We start from the raw sequence: 22,714 nt of genomic DNA on the forward strand, positions 1-22,714 counted from the left end.
AGAAGAAGAAGAAGAACGACGACACTATTTTCACTAGGATTGGTGGAAGATCCCTGGGGAAAAACGAGTGACTTTAGATCGCAACCCAGCAGAAGGAACTGTCAGACACATGATCACACAACACTCAGATGAAGCCACCTCTTCCTGCAGAGTCTCAGAAGTCATGTTGGACTTATTTTACAATCCAATGAATCAATCAATCAAAAACCTCTTTTTATGGAATTGGTGGGCTGGGGAGAAACTAGTAAGCGGATTGCTTTTCATACACCAAGGAAGGAAGTACCAGGCACATGAAGCCACACTGCAAATTTTTGTTGCCGAAGCTAGAAATGTGCATGTGGAGAAAAAAGAAAGAAGACAGGGAGAGGAGCAAACGGCTCCTCCTAATTTCATGTTGGCTCATGTTGCCTTGGAAGGAGAGAAAGGCAGGTAAGTTAAAAACTTGCTGACATGGCAAAGAAAGCATTTTGAGGATGAAGCTGCTGATGGCGACTGGAGAGTGACTGCTGAGGGACACGGCAAGTCCAGGATCCTGTGGGGAAGTGCTTTCTCTGAGGGAAGTTGCTGAGAGTGGCTAGAGTGGTGGATTAGGACCTGGGAGACTAGAGTTCAAATCCTCCCTCTGCCATGAAGCTCTCCATCTCCCAGCCTAACCTACCTCACAGGGTTGTTGTGAGGATCAAAGGAGGAAGCAGACTAGAAGATCAACTCCACTAAGCCTTTCCAGCAGAACCTGCAAGATGACCAGAAGGTATGGGAAATGGAGCTCCAAAAGGAACTACGGAAGAGGCCAGGCAAAATTACCCCAGCAGCAAGGACAAGATGACATAATAAATGGGAAACGGACGGCCAAAGGGAACTATGCAACAGGGCAGGCCAACCTACCAGCCATTCGTAACGTGGCTGTGCTAGTAGTAATCACTCTAAAATCATGGCCTACGATTTCATTGACAAATGCGTTACGGGGGTGGATTATGCTGTATCCCTCAGCGCTCCATGTGCGTCCCTCCGGAAGCGGCATGCTGGGTGGAAGAGGAGGACCATCCCAGATCGAAGGAGTGTACCGGTCTTCGGTCAAGGGTATACGATAGTTGCGCTCCCCTGCTAGAAGCTGCAAACTTTTTGCTAAGGATCTTCCAAGAACACCATTTAATACATAGCGCATCACGGCCTTACTTGGATGTGTCTGGAGTCTTGGAAGCTGGACTACCCTACGTTCTCCCACAAATGGACCTTGACCCAGTTTGGAGCTTGTAGCAGGGGCCAGACCCGTCTCTACTCCAGGGCGCCAAACTCCGGAGGGTGCCTGGTTGGGTGTCCAGGCTGAGTTGGAGTAGACCGGGACTCCAGGGAACGGCCAAGTAGGCCGGGACTGCAAGAAGCAGCGGAGCTGAACAGAGCTGGGAAAGAGCCCTGCAGTGCCTGAAGCTGCCACTGGGGGCGCAGGGAGTGGAGGCGGCAGAGAGCGGCGCAGTGAAAGGCCTGACTGGTTTTAGAAAGGCCTTTTCTGAACCAGAGTCTCAAAGAAGAAAGCAGCCGCCCGAGGGCGACGTTGGCAGCAGAGGCGGCAGACGCGGGGACTTGGGAGTGCTGCTGTTCTGTGGCGGGTGGCTCAGGAGGTGCCCTGCCGGGGAAGGGCCAGGGCGCAGCTCGGCAGTCGACAACCCCTGGCATTATTATGACTGGCAGCCCAGCAGTCAGCCCCGCGAAGATGGCGGTCCTTCCCACCCCGCGGAAGGCGGGAAAAGGCAGACCAGAGGCGCAGATGGGCCCTTTGGTGGCTTGCGCTTTTCACGAGGCGCCCTTGGCTGAGTAAGCACGCTTCTTTTTGTCATCAGTAGCTCGTGGGAATATAACAGGCTTTGTTTTTAGACAGGCAGAAACCGTAATTTCTACTAAGCGGCAGGAGAGGATTAGTTTTACGTTGGTCAATTCACGGGGCCCGTGTGTCTCTAAACAACTTACAACAGGCAGCAGCCATTCCTTCCCCAACTGCATTGTGCGCTTTTACGCATTTACGTGGCTGAATGACATAAATGAATTATAAAAAGCAGGAGTCGAATCCCGAAAAGTTTTTCAGTAACAGGGATCAGTCCTGGAACAGCGGAAGAGCAGAGGAAAGGTCAGCATATTCTGGGATGCATTCCCTCCACCACTTTCCTGCTGAAAATTGGTAATAATTCCGCTTTCATATAGTTCAAAGTGCTCCACTGACATTATTTCAGCAATATTTATAATAATCCTATAAGGCTGATAAATAGATATTGCAAGCAGCTGAAAAGTGGCTGACCATTTCTGATGCCCACCAGTCACGCAGGAACAGAGCTTTCACCAGATGGAGGCAGTTTGGCACAATCAAGCAGCCGTTACATCATTTTCTACTGATAACCTAATTCATCTTTGGAAATTGCTAAATTATTTCTTGCAACGTTTCCCTTGTGGCAAGGAGTTCCATAGCTCAATTTTCCTTAAGCCAAATACAGGCGGAGATGGTTATTTGGTTGTATATTTTCCCCTTTCAACACCTTCTCTGGCCCTGTGCACTGTGAGGAGGAAGACTTTGGTCTCCTTTCTCAAACTTCTCCATTTCTCAGCCATCTGTACTCGGCACACAAGGAGTTGCTAGCGTTGGCATTAAGTCCAACCAAAAGGCACTAAGGCATAGCTAAGGGGCAGGGTAGGCAACTGAGGAGGCACTGAGGCCCACATGAAAGGGGTCTGAGCCAGCTGTTTGAAAAACACTGGGCTAGGGTTTATCATTTTTCATAAAAAGTGAAAATGGAAACAATGCACATATTATCTCAGGAAGAGGAACATGAAAGGGATTTAAAAAAAAATCAAAACAGACCAATATTTTACAAATGTGGAATTACTTTTGAGAAATTTAATTTTTCAAGTTTTAAAAAATGCATACCTTACTCTATCAGCTTAGAACACCCTACAGCAGTGGAAAAGCATAATGCTCCAGTCCTGAAAGCCACGTTGAACTGAATGAGATTGACTTTTGAGTCAATGTGGATATTTTGTGCTGTAAATATCTAAAATACAAATTAACATCTACTGTGGCAGTTATTCTTACAGTGTGGTTACAGTCAGCTTCAATCACATTCCTTTCTATGCTTCATTAATAGTACAGTCCTTTGCATGTTAACTAGGGGTACTTCTATGCTGGTGTTTATTATGGGATGGGTGCTCGTCATGTATGCATTATTATTTTTTTGCAGCATCCCACATGGCATTGTAGACATAAAATAATTTCCCATTTAATCCGGCCCATTTGCAGTATTAAGATGGGGTTCTGAATGCACCCTCTGAAGTCCTGTGGGGCTTATTCCTAGTTGTTAAGTAAGCATATTATTGTCCTGGAAGGCTTAAAAAAAAGTTTCCCTGTCCCTTTGAGCCACTGGGAGCCAGCTGGGGGCGGGGAGAGAGATGGGTGCTCCTAGCTGGCTCCCAGTGGCTCAAAGGGGCAGGGAAACCTGGTATATACCAGCCCCACACGTCAGCCTTCAGGTGTTGTTGAGCTACAAATCTCATCACCCCTGACCACTGATCCTCGTAGCTAGGGACGATGGGAGTTGTAGTGCAACAACACATGCGGATTCGAGTTTGAGAAAGGCACACATCTGTATATGCACACACACACACATATTCACAGTTCTCTTTTCTGCCCCTGTTTAAAAACATTCTTATTTAGACAAACCTACCCAGATGCTTAGAAAGTTGAGGTAATTTTAACCAGTTTTAGTATTTTTACTTTTGTACATTTTAAACCAGGGTTGTAATTTTTTCTTGGTTTTACTGGCTTGTCTTTTGTAAACCACTTTGGGGATTTTTACAATCAAACGGTGTATAAATTTTATAAAATAAACACACACACGTAGTATAGTATTTCATCATATCATAGAATGGTAGAGTTGGGAGGAATCCTGAGGGTCATCTAGTCCAGCCTCCTGCAATGGCGGTATGTGTGGGGAGAGAGAAAACGTAGTATTTCATCATAGATGCCTATTGTTTTAACTCTATAATTGTTAACTGGATTTGAGTAAATCTTACTCAGCCGTATAAGTAGGAATGCCAAGCAGAAACTAACAAGTATTATTCTTAATAATGTTTGAATGATCAAGCTCATTTTTAATCTAGAATGGAATAGCTTATAGTCAATCCATTCACTAACAGTATGAACTGGTTGACCTGGCCATGCGTTGCTGTGGCTTATTTGGTGAAATGGAAAAGCAGGATATGAAAAAGAAAGTACATGGCTCTGCACAGGTTTTCTTGTTTCTCTACTATTGTAGTTTTGTTTAACATCCACTGGAGGGTGCTACTTTTTGCACAAAAACACATTTTTACCTGTCAAAGGTGTGGCATATGTACAATCTAATTATGTGCAAACACTACCACATGGCCATGGAATGTTGTATCCAAATTTGAACGGAATCAGTCAAGCAGTTACAGAGAAAGGCCACAAACATCCATCTTGAACATTTATAAATATATAGATGGAGAGGTGGTGTAGGGTAGGGAGCAAAAGACCAATACAACTTCCAATCAAGTGGGTGTCAAGCCTATTTCAACCTTTTAACTCTCCTAATATAGTGTTCCTTTGTTTTTATATAATATGCCTCGCCCAAAGAGCGCCCCCCTTAAAAAAGGTGGACAACTCTGGGAAACGGGGGGGGCGGCGCTGGAGGGATTTTTGCACCACGGCGCCGGATATGCTTAAGACGGCCCTGAGGGGAGCGCAGCTCTCGTATACCTTTGACTGAAGAAGGGTACACTCCTTTGATCTGGGATGGTCGTCCTCTTCCACAGAGCGTGCAGCTTCGGGAGGGACACCCATGGAGCGGGGAGGGAGGGAGGGAGGGGACACCCGCCTAGCCAGCCAGATCGGCCACCCATCCTCTTTGCCTGTCACTTCTCACTTTGAAGCGACGATGACCATCGCAGCTGAAGGAAGGTAACTATCTAGTACTCTTGAGTTTTAAGGGGCTCACATACTCACAAGTAAAGGCCAAACGCTACATCACAATGATCGCAGCCATATAGTTGTATACATTATGCCTGAAGGACATCTAGGTGAGTATCCCTTGCTTGGCTGGGAAGAAAATTGGATTGTGTTCCTTCTGCAACTCTTTGTGCCAAGTGTCTTTCAGGTTGCAGTGACTGAGTGGTCAGAAGAGGCCCTATTCTGTGTCACCACCATGAAGCTCACCTGCAGGTAGAAGAGCACTTCTTCTTTTGTTCCGGCTCCTCTTTTCTTCACTATACCTGAAACAGATCTGTTCAGTTGACGAGAAAGATGCAATGTGAGGAAGAGCTCTTGATACACCAAGAAAAACCCTGCAGTGAGAGTCACCAGAATTACAACAGCGCTGCTCTAGGTAAATTCACGTTCCACCACTCAGTTTTCTTTCTTTTCAGGTCATTTTTTTTGTAGTGGTCTGCTTTTCCCCATTATCTTTTCTGGTGCTCTCTTCACAGTTCTCTGCAAAGATCCTGCAAGGCTCAAATGAAGCCAGCTCTTCCAGTTGAGTCCCAGAAGTCATGAAGAAGAGCTGTTTTTCTAAAAAACAAGAAGGACGAGGAAGATTAGGAGGAGGAGGAGACATAATAAATGGGAAACGGACGTCCAAAGGTAACTATGCAACAGGGCAGGCCAACCTACCAGCCATTCGTAATGTGGCTGTGCTAGTAGTAATCACTCTAAAATCACCGCCTACGATTTCATTGACAAATGCGTTACAGGGGTGGATTATGCTGTATCCCTCAGCGCTCCATGTGCGTCCCTCCGGTAGCGGCGCGCTGGGTGGAAGAGGACGACCATCCCAGATCGAAGGAGTGTACCGGTCTTCGGTCAAGGGTATACGATAGTTGCGCTCCCCTGCTAGAACCTGCAAACTTTTTGCTAAGCATCTTCCAAGAACGCCATTTAATACATAGTGCATCGCTGCCTTACTTGGATGTGTCTGGAGTCTTGGAAGCTGGACTACCCTACGTTCTCCTACCAATGGACCTTGACCCAGTTTGGAGCTTGTAGCAGGGGAGCGCAGCTCTCGTATACCCTTGACTGAAGAAGGGTACACTCCTTCAATCTGGGATGGTCGTCCTCTTCCACCAAGCGCGCAGCTTCGGGAGGGACACCCATGGAGCGGGGAGGGAGGGAGGGAGGGGACACCCGCCTAGCCAGCCAGATCGGCCTCCCATCCTCTTTGCCTGTCACTTCTCACTTTGAAGCGACGATGACCATCGCAGCTGAAGAAAGGTAACTATCTGGTACTCTTGAGTTTTAAGGGGCCCAGATACTCACAAGTAAAGGCCAAACGCTACATCACAAATGATCGCAGCCATATAGTTGTATACATTATGCCTGAAGGACATCTAGGTGAGTATCCCTTGCTTGGCTGAGAAGAAAATTGGATTGTGTTCCTTCTGCAACTCTTTGTGTGAAGTGTCTTTCAGGTTGCAGTGACTGAGTGGTCAGAAGAGGCCCTATTCTGTGGCACCACCATGAAGCTCACCTGCAGGTAGGAGAGCACTTCTTCTTTTGTTCCAGCTCCTCTTTTCTTCACTGTACCTGACGCAGATCTGTTCAGTTGACGAGAAAGATGCAATGTGAGGAAGAGCTCTTGATACACCAAGAAAAACCCTGCAGTGAGAGTCACCAGCATCAAAACATTGCTGCTCTAGGTAAATTCACGTTCCACCACTCAGTTTTCTTTCTTTTCAGGTAATTTTTTGGTACTTGTCTGCTTTTTCCCATTATCTTTTCTGGTGCTCTCTTCACAGTTCTCTGCAAAGATCCTGCAACGCTCAAAAGAAGCCAGCTCTTCCAGCTGAGTCCCAGAAGTCCTAAAAAACGCTGTTTTTCTAAAAAACAAGAAGAAGGAAAAGAAGGAGGAGGAGGAGGAGGAGGCGGAGAAGAAGAAGAAGAAGCAGACACTCTTTTCTCTAGGATTGGTGGAAGATCCCTGGGAAAAAAACTAGAGAAGAAGAAGGAGGAGGAGGAGGAGGAGGAAGAAGAGGAGGAGGAGGAGGAGGGGAAGGAGAAGAAGAAGAAGAAGAAGAAGAAGGAGACACTATTTTCAATAGGTTTGGTGGAAGATCCCTGGGAAATAGTTGCACTCCCCTGCTAGAACCTGCAAACTTTTTGCTAAGCATCTTCCAAGAACACCATTTAATACATAGCGCATCACCGCCTTACTTGGATGTGTCTGGAGTCTTGGAAGCTGGACTACCCTACGTTCTCCTACCAATGGACCTTGACCCAGTTTGGAGCTTGTAGCAGGGGAGCGCAGCTCTCGTATACCCTTGACTGAAGAAGGGTACACTCCTTCGATCTGGGATGGTCGTCCTCTTCCACCGAGCGCGCAGCTTCGGGAGGGACACCCATGGAGCGGGGAGGGAGGGAGGGAGGGGACACCCGCCTAGCCAGCCAGATCGGCCTCCCATCCTCTTTGCCTGTCACCTCTCACTTTGAAGCGACGATGACCATCGCAGCTGAAGAAAGGTAACTATCTAGTACTCTTGAGTTTTAAGGGGCTCACATACTCAAAAGGCCAAACGCTACATCACAATGATCGCAGCCATATAGTTATATACATTATGCCTGAAGGACATCTAGGTGAGTATCCCTTGCTTGGCTGAGAAGAAAATTGGATTGTGTTCCTTCTGCAACTCTTTGTGCCAAGTGTCTTTCAGGTTGCAGTGACTGAGTGGTCAGAAGAGGCCCTATTCTGTGGCACCACCATGAAGCACACCTGCAGGTAGGAGAGCACTTCTTCTTTTGTTCCAGCTCCTCTTTTCTTCACTGTACCTGACGCAGATCTGTTCAGTTGACGAGAAAGATGCAATGTGAGGAAGAGCTCTTGATACACCAAGAAAAACCCTGCAGTGAGAGTCACCAGCATCAAAACATTGCTGCTCTAGGTAAATTCACGTTCCACCACTCAGTTTTCTTTCTTTTCAGGTAATTTTTTGGTACTTGTCTGCTTTTTCCCATTATCTTTTCTGGTGCTCTCTTCACAGTTCTCTGCAAAGATCCTGCAACGCTCAAAAGAAGCCAGCTCTTCCAGCTGAGTCCCAGAAGTCCTAAAAAAACGCTGTTTTTCTAAAAACAAGAAGAAGGAAAAGAAGGAGGAGGAGGAAGAGGAGGAGGAGGCGGAGAAGAAGAAGAAGAAGACACTCTTTTCTCCAGGATTGGTGGAAGATCCCTGGGAAAAAACTAGAGGAGAAGAAGAAGGAGAAGAAGAAGGAGGAGGAAGAAGAGGAGGAGGAGGAGGAGGAGGAGGAGGGGAAGGAGAAGGAGAAGAAGAAGAAGGAGGAGGAAGAGGAGGAGGAGGTGGTGGAGGAGGTGGAGGAGGAGGAGAAGAAGAAGAAGGAGACACTATTTTCACTAGGATTGGTGGAAGATCCCTGGGAAATAGTTGCACTCCCCTGCTAGAACCTGCAAACTTTTTGCTAAGCATCTTCCAAGAACGCCATTTAATACATAGCGCATCACGGCCTTACTTGGATGTGTCTGGAGTCTTGGAAGCTGGACTACCCTACGTTCTCCTACCAATGGACCTTGACCCAGTTTGGAGCTTGTAGCAGGGGAGCGCAGCTCTCGTATACCCTTGACTGAAGAAGGGTACACTCCTTCGATCTGGGATGGTCGTCCTCTTCCACCGAGCGCGCAGCTTCGGGAGGGACACCCATGGAGCAGGGAGGGAGGGGACACCCGCCTAGCCAGCCAGATCGGCCTCCCATCCTCTTTGCCTGTCACTTCTCACTTTGAAGCGACGATGACCATCGCAGCTGAAGAAAGGTAACTATCTGGTACTCTTGAGTTTTAAGGGGCTCACATACTCACAAGTAAAGGCCAAACGCTACATCACAATGATCGCAGCCATATAGTTGCGTACATTATGCCTGAAGGACATCTAGGTGAGTATCCCTTGCTTGGCTGAGAAGAAAATTGGATTGTGTTCCTTCTGCAACTCTTTGTGTCAAGTGTCTTTCAGGTTGCAGTGACTGAGTGGTCAGAAGAGGCCCTATTCTGTGGCACCACCATGAAGCACACCTGCAGGTAGGAGAGCACTTCTTCTTTTGTTCCAGCTCCTCTTTTCTTCACTGTACCTGACGCAGATCTGTTCAGTTGACGAGAAAGATGCAATGTGAGGAAGAGCTCTTGATACACCAAGAAAAACCCTGCAGTGAGAGTCACCAGCATTACAACATTGCTGCTCTAGGTAAATTCACGTTCCACCACTCAGTTTTCTGTCTTTTCAGGTAATTTTTTGGTACTGGTCTGCTTTTCCCCATTATCTCTTCTGGTGCTTTCTTCACAGTTCTCTGCAAAGATCCTGCAACACTCAAATGAAGCTAGCTCTTCCAGCTGAGTCCCAGAAGTCATTAAGAAAAGCTGTTTTTCTGAAAAATAAGGAGGAGGAGGAGGAGGAGGAGGAAGAGAAGAAGAAGAAGAAGAGACTGTTTTCTCTAGGATGGGAAGAAGATCCCTGGGGAAAAAACTAGAGGAGAAGAAGAAGGAGAAGAAGAAGGAGGAGCAAGAGGAGGAGGAGGAGGAGAAGGAAGAGGGGGAGGGGGGAGGAGGAGGAGGAGAAAAAGGAGGAGGAGGAGGAGGAGGAGAAGACACTCTTTTCTCTAGGATGGGAACAAGATCCCTGGGGAAAAAACTAGAGGAGAAGAAGAAGGAGGAGCAAGAGGAGGAGGAGGAGGAGGAGGAGGAGGAGGAGGAGGAGAAGAAGAAGACACTCTTTTCTCTAGGATGGGAAGAAGATCCCTGGGAAGAAACTAGAGGAGAAGAAGAAGGAGGAGCAAGAGGAGGAGAAGGAAGAGGGGGAGGAGGAGGAGGAGGAGGAGGAGGAGGAGAAGACACTCTTTTCTCTAGGATGGGAAGAAGATCCCTGGGGAAAAAACTAGAGGAGAAGAAGAAGGAGAAGAAGAAGGAGGAGCAAGAGGAGGAGGGGAAGGAGGAGGAGGAGAAAAAGGAGGAGGAGGAGGAGGAGGAGAAGAAGAAGACACTCTTTTCTCTAGGATGGGAAGAAGATCCCTGGGGGAAAAACTAGAGGAGAAGAAGAAGGAGGAAGAGGAGGAGGAGGAGAAGAAGAAGAAGAAGACACTCTTTTCTCTAGGATGGGAAGAAGATCCCTGGGAAAAAACTAGAGGAGAAGAAGAAGGAGAAGAAGAAGGAGGAGCAAGAGGAGGAGGAGGGAGGGGAAGAAGGAGAAGGAAGAGGGGGAGGAGGAGGAGGATGAGGAGGAGGAGGAGAAGAAGAAGAAGAAGAAGAAGAAGAAGAAGAAGAAGAAGACAAGCAAAAACCATTCTTCGGTCAAGGGTGAGCATTGAGTTATCTTCCCTCTTTCCACACTAAGCTTAATGGCAGAGATTTAAGTCCGAATTTCATCTTTCTGTACTGCCCCTTTAGATCATTGCCTTATCCAGCTTCAAGCAAAAAATCGCAGTCAGAATGGTATTCCATTGTTGAACGACATTTAGGTGAGTATCGCTTGCTTGGCTAGGGAGGTGAGCTCTATTGTGTTTGTATGCAACTGTTTGTGCTATGGCTCTTTCACGGTGCCGTGACTGAGTCGTCACATGTTGAAACCTTTTGCCGCAGATTTCTTCATAACTCTTAAGGGTTTTTTCCCCTGAGAGAACATTTGCAGTCTTCTCTCCGGTTTTGCTTTTTGCCTTGTGGCATCGCTCAAAAAAGAGAGCAAAAGGCACTAGTGGTTGGCACTCCTGTTTCCCAGGATGGGGTTCAAGTCCCTGTGGTGTCCTTGCTAACTTCCAAGGCAACCATCATGCCCCTCTGTTTTCCCCTAGAGCCCTCACTTCCCAAACAATTAGCATGGGAGGGTTTTTTGGGTAGTGATTTCAGTGAATAAGCTTGGTTCTGAACTCCACCGTGGCATCTAAGGACCCATTCAAGCAACCTTTGCACTGTGCCTTCTGCGCTAATGATGCTCCCCTGATGTGCGTCTAGATAGTCTGGATCATGGGGGTGCTTCCTATCCTATCATGGTAGGTAGGTAGGTATTTAATTTCTATACCGCTTTATATTTTAAAGAAGTCTCTCAAAGTGGTTTACAGATTGGCCCTATTTGGAATACTACCAGTCAGCCCCTGTTTTCAAATGGGTCAGTGGCAGCTAAAATGTTAAAGGAAAATTCCAGTTTGCCATCTTATATAGATCAGCCTTCTGCTCAGGGCTGTAGCTAGAGGGTGGCAAAGTGGGCCCCCGCCAGGGGCACAGGGAAGCGGGGCGGGGAGCGGGCAAAATCAGCTTAAATATATGTCCATAAATATGTCTATAGATTAAAATATTGATTATTGTCTCATAAGGAAAGGTTTCTAATAGAGGGTGAATTGAATGGGTCGGGAGGGTGGGGTGGAGGAGAGGCGAAAAGAAGAGCTATGGTAATTTGTCTGTGGCTAGGGGGCGCAACCTGGACGGTTCCCCCAGGGGCGCAAGATCACCCAGCTATGGCTCTGTTGACAACAGACTGGTCTTAAATTGAGCAGTGCTACCTTTGTCCTCATAGACTAGCCTCTACCAGCTTAGATGCAGATGGTGGTTTATGTTTCTCTGCAAACGTTTCTCTGTTTATTAGTGCATTTGCAGCTCAGTCCCACTAAGTAGCCCCCAGGTTATAACATCTTTTTTATTTAATGACATTGGTTGCTTTTTAACAACAGCTTGCTACTTCCTCTCTCATTGCCTCCACATTTGGGGGGAAATCTTCCCCTGCTCAGTTGTTTCTTCTTCTTCGAAAGGTTATTAATTTTTAAAATAAAGGCAAAATTCAAACAACATTGTACTTACCGATACAAAAGGGGAAGAAAAGGAAAACTAGAATGGGTAAAAGGGAAAACAATACCCTACATTAATTCATGTGATGCATCTAGAAATCCCTTTATCCTAATCTTCTTAAATATATCCTCTCCGCAAACTTAATTGGACCATCTTCCCCGGCTCAGGAGGTGAGCCAGGGAAAGAAGCCACTGCTTGTCCCAACATTACATCTGGCTCATGGGCTCATTCTTGGTGGAGGCTGTTCGTAGCTGTTCTCTCACCAGCTAACACATGGCAGGCTTTGCACAGAATCAGTGCCAACCCTAATTTCAATTCTGCATTGTGTTGTAAAATTAATTGCTTAGATAAGCAGCAGCAGGCTGGACTGCTTTCGGACGCTTACGATCTGGGTCCACGCACTTCCTCCTGTGCACTCGTCTCACAGTTCAAAGCAGGGCAGTTCTTCGCAGAGCAGCGCAGCTTAGTCCCTAAGAATGATGCTTCTGGAGTCTGTGTTAACCTGATTGTACAACACATTGGCAAGCAGGCCTTCCTTTTCTCCCCAAAGTCCTCTTGGCCTTTCACACACTAACTGAGGAATCCAACCTTGGCTGGTGTACTTGCAACCTCTGGTGTCAAGCTGGGAGGAGCTGCAGCTCCCCGTGGTGATATAATAACGATTGGCGGAGTGAGAATCAAACAGCTTTTGAGTCTCAATTTTGAGCATGCAATTTCTGCTCCATATCCAACCCCTTAATAGGGTGGTACCTCCTTCCTAGGCTCTGGTGGGTCTCATGCTCTCTCTTGTTTCCTTTTATTTCTATCTTCTCATTTCCCTTTCAAAAATGCCAGGTGTCTTCACAGCCCTGTGGAGGCTTCTGGATTTCAGCTGCTCCTCTCATGATTTATGTATTGGCTAAGGCAGGAATTTAAACACTTCTGGACTTTCCGACTGCACGACCTGGAGCAAACCACCGCTTTCCTCTGCAAGCCACAGTATCTTAGTGGATGGTGTGCATGCGAGAGAGAGACAGAGAGAGCTGGTGCTTCTTCACTGGTGGGTTATATTTTTTTTACACTTTAACATGGAACTAAGGGAGAAGACAAATGTTTTTGTAGTGAGCAAAGATGAGGCAATCTGCAACCATTACTACAATCAATGTCATCCAGGAAGCCTTTGGGTTTTAATCTTGCTTGTGCCAAGAACTCATGATCCATTGCTCTCCGCCTCAGCTCCACACACCTGCAGTATTGGGAATAATAAGTACTGCCCTGCCTTAGAAGGATGTTCTGAGGATGCGGTGATGACCACCAGTTTAGAGACTTAAAGGGGAATTAGAAAAATTCATTACAGATAATGCTATCAATGGCAGCTGTCTGAAATTGATCTGTATTGCTGCCAGTGTCCGGTGCTACCTGCTTCTAAATAACCATTGCCACAAAGCATAGTTGCTACAAAGCACAGGCCTTTAGGTCCCGCAAAGGTGGAAGAGATGGCACCACACTTGGTAGGCTGATTCAGCAGGGGTCTTATGTTTGCTGCTTGATATGAAGTCTTTGAATATTTTATTTATTTCCATTTATGAATTGCTGCCTATGAAACATCTCAAAGCAATTAGCAATTAATCCTAGCAATTAAAAAATATGGTTGTTCATATATAAAAGCAATTAGAACAATTAAGTCGCTAAAAACAATTCAAATCCAACGCAGAATGGGACAAAATAATGACCATCTTTACTTAAAAAGATTGTTGAAATAGGAAGATGTTCAATAGACACTAAAAAGGAATAGAGATGGTGCCCGTCTGATATTTAATTGGGATAAGTGCCAAAGGATGGGTGCCACTGGGCTAAAATCCCAACTATATGTTGTGTGTCATATAAACATATATAAACATGAAGCTAAGGCTTTTCAGCTGGTGGTACTCACACTACCCGGTACTTTGTGAAGAATCACCAGCTTAAAAAAAAAAGCTCAATTGAGACACCCCTCTATGTCCCTTGGAGCAAAGAAGCCCTGTGCAGCACCAGTTCTCACTCCTTCTGCCAATGCATGGGCAGTGACATCATCTTGCAGGAAGCAAGAAGAAGGATGCATTGGGATTCCTCACAGTGCTGCCAACAGGTGAGGGGGAATCCTTGAAGCATCACCCTTGTCTAGAAAGTACATTATTGCTTCATCCTAGCCTGCCCTAGCTAAGCTCTAAGCTACCGGGGAAGTGGGCTATGGATGTGACAGTTCTTCCTAGCTGGCTAGCACAGCTTTTGATGCACCAGATTTATGGTAATCAAGGTCAAGTAGAATGAAAGTAAGCTTGGACACAATTAAGTCTTGGTCACAATTAAGTCTGCAAAGGCACCCAAGATTTAATATTAGAATGTTAGAACAAATGCTACAAGAATATTCTCATATATAGAGAGCCAGTGTGGTGTAGTGGTTAAGAGCGGTAGACTCGTTATCTGGGGAACCGGGTTCGCGTCTCCACTCCTCCACATGCAGCTGCTGGGTGACCTTGGGCTAGTCACACTTCTTTGAAGTCATTCAGCCCCACTCACCTCACAGAGTGTTTGTTGTGGGGGAGGAAGGGAAAGGAGAATGTTAGCCGCTTTGAGACTCCTTCAGGTAGTGAAAAGCGGGATATCAAATCCAAACTCTTCTTCTTCTCAGGCTGACTTTAGCAGCAGGTGGCACCCTCCAAAAAGTCTACTTCTATAAGTAAGAAAATTACTTCTGTCAGTGCCTACCACTGCGCAATGTGTGTTAGTAAAAAAACTTCTTTCAGGTATGTAAGATAATATCAACACTCTTAAATCACACTGCAAATTGGAACAGGGCTGGCCCTTTTCTTTGCCTGTTGTGAACCTCTATAACTGCAACCACCCGTTCAGTCTCCTTTCTGGCTACATTTTTGAAGTTCCACCCCACCCCATTTTCCATGGTGTTTTAATTTCTCCCCCTCTGCTGCACAATACCCTCTATTTCTTATACCCTCACTTCAATACTATATTCTCTAACTCTTTCTGTTGCTCATATTTCAAATCCTGCTCACAAGTTCATCAAAAGGGAAATGTAATCCTATTCAGTGGTGGAGGAAGCCTCTCTGCAGCCCGGGGTGGCGGAGCAGAGAAACCCCCTTGGATCACGACACACGTCGGCTGCACTACGCAGACCCAGAATTTCCAGGCATGCGTAGTGCAGCCGGGCTGGTGCTGCTGCTCCCACGGTGAGCCGGTCAGCAAGCGATCAATCAATGGATACTTTAGTTGAAATTTCTGCATTGTAGGGGGTTAGACTAGATGAGCCTCGGAGTCCCTTCCAACTTTACAATTGTATGCTTCTGTGATTCTATGATACGCTATGATGAATCTGAAAAAAACTATTGAGAAAGGAAGGTTGGTTTGGAGTGTTAATGCTGTGAACCTTCCATCTTCTGCTCAATCTGTATATAGGCATAAGTAAAGGTGTAAGGAGGGACCCAGGTGGCGCTGTGGGTTAAACCACTGAGCCTAGGGCTTGCTGATCAGAAGGTCGGCGGTTCGAATCCCTGCGACGGGGTGAGCTCCCATTGCTCAGTCCCTGCTCCTGCCCACCTAGCAGTTCGAAAGCACATCAAAGTGCAAGTAGATAAATAGGTACTGCTCCGGCGGGAAGGTAAACGGCGTTTCCGTGCGCTGCTCTGGTTCACCAGAAGCGGCTTAGTCATGCTGGCTACATGATCCGGAAGCTGCACGCCGGCTCCCTCTGCCAGTAAAGCGAGATGAGCACCGCAACCCCAAAGTTGTCCATGACTGGACCTAACAGTCAGGGGTACCTTTACCTTTACCTTTAAAGGCACATCACATTGCTTTTGATGCAAATTGCACTCATATCTTTCTACAATGGGAAAATAACAGTGTACTTTATCCACCATACATTTCCAAAGCAGCTTCATCATTTGTTTTGCAGGGATCTGTGTTTAATTGTTGTTTTTTAAGCTCCTAACTCTTTTCAAGAGGAGGGCCAGCAAATGAATGAATAAAGCAGATTCTTCTCGGCATGCAATCTCAGGTTCTATGTGCAGGGAGCGTCCGGATCTGATCAGCATATGATGCAAAGCTGGGTAGCAAGTGTGTATCTTTTGTGGATGCAAATGTTGATAGATTGTGGGTGGCAATGACATCATATGTTACCTGCTCCCAGGTTTATAAAGTGAGGGGTGCAAGGCTGAGAGAATCCACAGGAAGAGCAAATGCCATTCAGGAGAAAGCATCCGATTTCAGCAGGGAGCAAATCTTCTTGTATCCGTGGAAACAATGTGATTGCTTTTTTGCTGGGCAGATGGAACTGTAAAAACTCCTTAAGAACCTCCAGACAGACCGGAGTAGGGGACAGATATTATGAATGGAATGACCTCAGTTTAACAGGTAAGACGTGCAAAGTGTATGCTTTCTGAACAAACGGGGACAATTTTTGCAATTTTCTTAGTAAGTTGCGTTTTCCTGAACTGACGCTTCCAATATTATGTGTTAAACAAGCCCTGAATATGATTGTGCCAATAATGAAACGTATTGAAAAAGTGTTTGGCTGGGGGGGGGGGGAGGGACCCTCTGGGTCATGAGTATTACAGATTAGGAAAAGCTAAAAGGACTCCTCAAATAAGTGAATATAGGATTGTAGTCTAAATGCTTATTTTTATAATTTTAGGGTCAGACAAAGACATATTTGTTTTCACTGGCATTTTGGCAGCTTCAGTGATTTGTTGTTATCCTGTTAAATTGTTTTTAAATAATGTTTCTGTGAATTTTTAACTTTGGTTGTAAAACACTTTGAGACTTTTTATAAAATGAGAAGCAATGTATTCATTTAAGAACCCTAAACCAAAAGCTTATCTAAATACAGACTGTGGGATCAGGCTGGGATTGTAACATTCCTCCAAGACCCTCAAAACAAAAGGGCTATTGGGGAAAATAAAATTATTTATTTATTTATTGAACAAAATGCATATATTGTTTGTCTGTATGAGAACCTAAGTGGTTCACAAAAATGTAAACTCAAACATTAAAATTATTGACTAAAAACAGTAAAAATTGGCAATTAAAATGTTCACGATGTGCTTAAAATCAACAGTAACTAAAAAGAGATAAAACACATGTAACTTCTACATGTTTACATGTTTTAAGCAGGTACTAAAAACAAGACAGTGACAGCCTTATGTCAAGAGGCAGGGAGTTCCAAAGTGTAGGTGCTGCTGCACTCAGATATTGATTTCTTACCAGTGCAGAAGGAGTGTTGTGTGGCACCAGTAATAGTGTCAGTTCTGCAGATCAATGTTCAGATTTCCTGATATCTCCCTACAATTTGAAATTTGGAAAGTTATGTAAAAATTTCCTTTTTTATATCATTTGTATTGGTTTTTCACAATTTTATACATTTCAACTTTAACCATTTCAAACATTAAAATAAAAGGTTCTTTTGAACTTTCGGACCTCCTTCCCTCCCTCCATGGGTTCTATATTTAAGATTAAATTTTCTGCATCTTTTACCATTGTCCATCTGCTGTATGTCCATAGTTACCATAATTAATTCCACATTACAAGGTGTCATTACATCCTTGCCAAAGATTTTAACTGTTTACAGTGGTCTTTTAAAAATACTTGGTCTTCCTGGTTTCTGATCTTCCCCGTCAGTTTCACCATCTCTGCATACTCCATCAGTTTCGTCTGCCATTCTTCTTTTGTTGGTAGCTCTCCTTCTTTCCATCTCTGGGCTTGTAGCATTCATAAAAAGTATTTTATCCTCTTTTGGTATCTCTTCACCTATTATACCTAACAAAAAGGCTTCCGGTTTTTTAACAAATGTATTTTTAAACATTTTCTTTAATTCATTATATATCATTTCCCAGAAAGCCTTTTCCAGTGTACATGTCCACCACATATGATAAAAAGTACCTTCCTTCCCTTTGCATTTCCAACACAGATTTGAACTCATTTTTGCAATTTTACTCGGTGTTAGATACCAACAATACATCATTTTCATATCGTTTTCTTTCAGCGAACAGCACGCAGTATATTTTATTTCCTCTTTCCATTACTTTTCCCAAGATGAAAGTTGGATATTATACCCAAAATCACTAGCCCAATGTACCATCACTGCCTTAACTTCTTCATCTTTTGTATACCATTCTAATAGTAATTTGTACATTTTTATAACACTTTCACATTATTTTCCAACAGATGTATTTCAAACCTCGATGTCACTGTATCAAAACCTTTTTTATTTCATCTACCTTAAAAACACCATTTAATTGGTGATACTGTAACCAATCCATTAATAATTCTCTTATATCTTCTACGTAAGAATTTCCACATGCAATTTTGAAATGAGATTTTTTTCCCGTCCAAATTTAGTTTTGGTGATATTTTTATATGCATGTCTGTGTGTGCCTATATTGCTGCATGCGGCCTAATCTCCAAGCAGTGAGACACTCCAGAGGTTCCTGTGCTTACGCAGAGTCCAGTTTCCTTGGAATGAAGGGCCATGGAAACTGTGGCATCTTTAGGATATGTGGTTTTATTTGCACATCTATACAACCTGAGCATAGGATGGAGGGGCCCGCAGCATTAACACTCCAGCAGATCTTGCTTCTCCATTTGGTTTCCAAGGAAGTTCACAACTTTGGGTCCAGCACAGGAAGTGGTATCTGGCCAGGTGAGATGGGAAAAAGCCCACCCACTTATCTCTATGGGAGCAGGGCAACCTCTTTGGGTATAGATTTTTTTTAAGTGTTTTGGTTGCTTTGTAGGTGAAGCTGCTAACAGTATGGAGATAAAGAACATTATCCAAAAGGAAACGTTGGCCAATGAGACTGAAATATGGATTGCAGGAAGCCACATCAATAGCACTTTCCTCCCTTACTACCAACATTCTCCTGCTGTCGCTGCCATTTTCATCATGGTGTACCTAATTGTCTTTCTCTCATGCATGGCTGGGAACTCCTTGGTTTGCATTGTGGTGGCGAATAATGAGCATATGCGCACTGTCACCAACTTCTTCATCCTCAGTTTGGCCATCAGTGACCTGCTGGTGGGCATCTTCTGTGTGCCACCCACTCTGATGGACAACCTGATCACAGGTGAGGGCCATTCTATGAGAGAAGTGGGGGAACTGGACTGTCAGAAGTGGCATGCTGTTGCCTAGAGGGGTGTGTGTGTGTTTGAGGTTCTCTGTTTTAAGTCTGAGACGGTCTTCCCCAACTTAGTATCCTCTAGGAACCATGCTGGTTCTGGTCGGAGATGTGGCCCAAACATCTGGAGGAAACCACTTTAGGAAGGCTGGTCTAAGACTCCTCTGCCACTTCAGTAAGCCCTCTCCCTATGATGGTCTAGAATCAAGTGGCAGAATGCAAACTTGGCACGGAGGGGCTCCATTGCACACATTTCCATGTGAAAGGCTCTCTTCTGACTGGGATCTTGGAGAACTGTTGCCAGTCAGGTGCAATCAATATTGGACTGGGTGGACTTGGAAGGCAGCAATTTCATAAGTTGACAGTGAAAAATTGGGTTTCTGATGGAGCCTTAGGACCCATCTTTTCCCTCTTGCCTTTGAGATAGTTTGATGCACTCACTGGCAGAGGAAGAGGAGTGGGGGGGGGAGTGCACCACCCCCGCCAGCACGATCCCAGTGGGGTGCCATCGTGACTGCCCCCCCGCCCACGCTGGGTGCCACGCCCCCGCAGGTGGTGTGCCACGCCTCCCAGGACGCGCGCCACACCCCCAGTACGCATGCCACGCCCCTGCGGGGGGCGCACCACGCCCCCGGGACGCGCTCCAGCCCCGCCCCCGCCTGCTCTCCGCCCCCTGGTGCCGGAGCATGAAGCTCCGCCCCTGGATGCACTTCTAGATTAGATGTATTGGACTGTTTTGGGTTGCATTAAGGTGATTATTGCAAAGTTTAAAATGGTTTGGTTGGATGTATTTTTTTTAATTACGTTTTTGTACACTGACCTGGGATTCTCACTGACAAGGGTGATTAACAAATTGAAGAAAGAAAAAATATAATAAGACACATCTCTCAAGTGTTGAAATACCAATGCAGAGAAGCAGGGCTGCCTTGCTTGCTTCTTATTCTCAGGAAGGAAGAATGCTCAGCAATGTCATTTCTACCCGTTGTTCTTTGGTGTGGTAAATCTGCCCTAGAAATACAGTAAATGTTCAGAGGTGCTGGAGCTGATCCTTGCCTTCTAGACATGCCTGCTTTTCAGTGCTAACTTCTACTGTATTTCCTCTTGGTTTTAATGTATCTATGTGGAGTTTATTTTCTGGTTGTAAGTTGCTTTGGGTTGCCCTGGGCAAGGTAAAGTGAGTAACAAATTCAATGGCAGATGATAGATAGATAGATAGATAGATAGATAGATAGATAGATAGATATTCAGGCTTATCAAGAATGCAGCACTGGGTTCCTATGATAATGGAAACCTCTTTGCAAATTAAAAATGCCATATTTATGAATCACAGAAAGTTGTATCTCCTACATGACAGGCTGGCCTTTCAACCAGGTTATCTGTACCATGAGCGGCCTGGTCCAAGGAATGTCTGTCTCTGCTTCTGTCTTCACCCTCGTGGCTATAGCCATGGACAGGTAAGGCTTTGGTTTTATTGTGGGTATTACAACAAACGAGAATGAATTTGCTTTTGCTTTGCACACACTGGATATCCATGGGTCATTGGTGGACGTGTTCCTCAGCTGAAGGTTGACCTGCCTCTTGACTTTGCAGCATGTCAGCCAATCAAGTGTTGGCTCAGCTCCCAATTTTGCCCTGCCCACCATGCTTTGGGAGGGCTGTCTAAACTTTTAATGGTTGTTGAAGATGCTTTGCATTGACATTATAAATAAAAAGAGTAATTTTTAAGAAGTGCAAAACTTCTCCTTTTCAGGAGAGAGTTTTCATGGTGACATTGTGAGTAGTCAGACAGCTAATGCAGTCTGGTTGAAGCTTGCCTGTGCTCAGAGATGAATAGGTGAGCAATGAGAGCACTCTTGGAACAGCTCCCTGGCTCTAAAGTTTTGACATGTGGTATCCTTTAAATCAGGCCACAAATTCATAGTTGGAATCCCTAAGCTATAGATGGAAAACCAGCTCTTTGTTGCTGCCACCATCAAAACTCAAGGGAGTCCTCCATACTAGGAAGGATGATGGTTGCAATGGCAGGCCTACCCACCCTCATCTAATGAGTTTCGTCATGTTGATTATTCAGAAGTGCATTCCCTGGAGTGAAATCAACACCTCGGAACTACTCTTGAATTTACACTAGACTCTAGCAAGGTTGAAAGTGCTGGTTATGACCTCTAAAGCCCTACACAGCTTAGGTTCAGGCTACCTGAAAGACCATATCCCCTTATACAAACCTGCCCAGGCTCTGAGATCATAACACGGCAGGAGGAGGAGGAGGAGAAGCTGCCAGACACTGAAGTTGTGCCCTGCTTGGCTCCACAATCGGCCTCCTCTTCCTCCTCCTGCCATCTCCATTGGGTGTGGCTGCTTCCCCCCTCCTTCCCCTCCAAGGCAGGAGAAGGAGGAGCTGCTCCATGCTAAGCTCCATGCTTGGCCTCCTCCATGCCCTGATTTTTTTTAAACATGGGGGCACTTCTCCAAAAATATTGGGCTCCTAGGTGTTGGCACCTGTGTCTGGCAGCATCTCTCTGGGGTCTCCCCCAACTCTGCAACCTGATATGCTTTTTAACCAGACATGGCAGAGATTGAATGGAGGACTGCCTGCATGCAACACATGCACTCCCCCACTGAACTGTGGTCTCTTCTGTGCATAGACTCAGGTCATGTAGTTAGCAGGCTGCTGCCATCCTCCAGCTAGTGGCAATGAGGGTGTGCACTCCTTCCTGCTACGCGTGAGATTAATGTGTGAAATGGGCCTCTTTGAACGGAAGTCCTGCTTTAAAACGTATTTATTTATTTAACACATTGGTGCCTTGCATTTCTCCACCAGACCCAAGAGTTATTTACACAGCTCTTCCTTCCCCAGTTCATGGGGGGGGGGGGAGGACGTGTTTGTGGTTTGCTCTTGCTAATGCTTCCTGCTTCTTACTCTTCCAGATTCCACTGCATTGTCCTGCCTTTCTGGGAGAGGCTCAGCCTTGTGAAGGCTGTGGTGATTATTGTTGTGGTGTGGCTCCTGGCCATCGCCATCATGTGACCTTCTGCCATCATGCTCACTGTTGGTCGCGTGGAGGACCACTACATGGTGCTGAGTGATGGCAATAATGCCACCTACCCACTCTATGCGTGCTACGAAGCCCGGTCTGACAGCAGCATGAGGAAAGCCTGTACCACCATCCTATTTGTCCACATCTACCTGGTGCCCTTGATGCTCATCTTGTTCATGTACGGAAGGGTCTGCCTGAAACTCTGCCGTTCCACAGCGCCCATCACCCAAAACCTGACTTGCCCTGTCCAAGCCAATGGCATGCCTAAGAAGAGAATCAAGGTCATCGAGATGCTGCTCTTGGTGGCCCTCCTCTTCATGATCTCCTGGCTGCCCCTGTGGACTCTGATGCTGCTGGTGGATTATAACAATTTGGACCATGACCACCTAGACTTGCTGACTGGCTATTTCTTCCCTTTCGCCCACTGGCTGACCTTCTCTAACAGCAGCATCAACCCAATCATCTATGGCTACTACAATGAGAATTTCAGGCGGGGCTTCCAGGCAGCTTTTAAGTTCCACCTTTGCTCCCAAGAGATGGTGCGCCAGGAAACTTACAGTCGCAGAGGCCCATCAGTTTTGGGATGTGCAACAAAGTCTTTGCAGAGGCAACGTCTTGTAACTCGGTGTCCTCACATCACACTCAGAACACTGGCCCTCTCGTCTCCAGGGGCATTCAGCCCAAGTGCCCCGCCTCAGTTTAGAGGACATTGTTAA

The 22,714-nt window shown here is 45.7% G+C and overlaps 2 protein-coding genes across 2 annotated transcripts in view; one reads left to right on the plus strand and one right to left on the minus strand.

Annotated features, from left to right (window-relative positions):
• FER1L5 (fer-1 like family member 5) overlaps positions 1–7,495 on the minus strand; it is a 170,249-nt gene extending 162,754 nt beyond the window's left edge. Inside the window, 2 exon segments of the mRNA XM_033156713.1 lie at positions 6,746–6,870; positions 7,476–7,495. Coding sequence (XP_033012604.1) covers positions 6,746–6,870; positions 7,476–7,495 — 145 coding nt within the window.
• Positions 7,496–16,014: 8,519 nt separating this feature from the next.
• LOC117050832 (neuropeptide FF receptor 1-like) lies at positions 16,015–22,714 on the plus strand. Its single transcript, XM_033156714.1, is given in 4 exon segments — positions 16,015–16,204; positions 18,583–18,912; positions 20,318–20,417; positions 21,889–22,714. Coding segments are annotated over 4 exon segments (1,431 nt in total). The 5' UTR covers positions 16,015–16,029.

Source organism: Lacerta agilis, chromosome 8, assembly GCF_009819535.1.
Source record: "Lacerta agilis isolate rLacAgi1 chromosome 8, rLacAgi1.pri, whole genome shotgun sequence".
NCBI classification, from domain to species: domain Eukaryota; kingdom Metazoa; phylum Chordata; class Lepidosauria; order Squamata; family Lacertidae; genus Lacerta; species Lacerta agilis.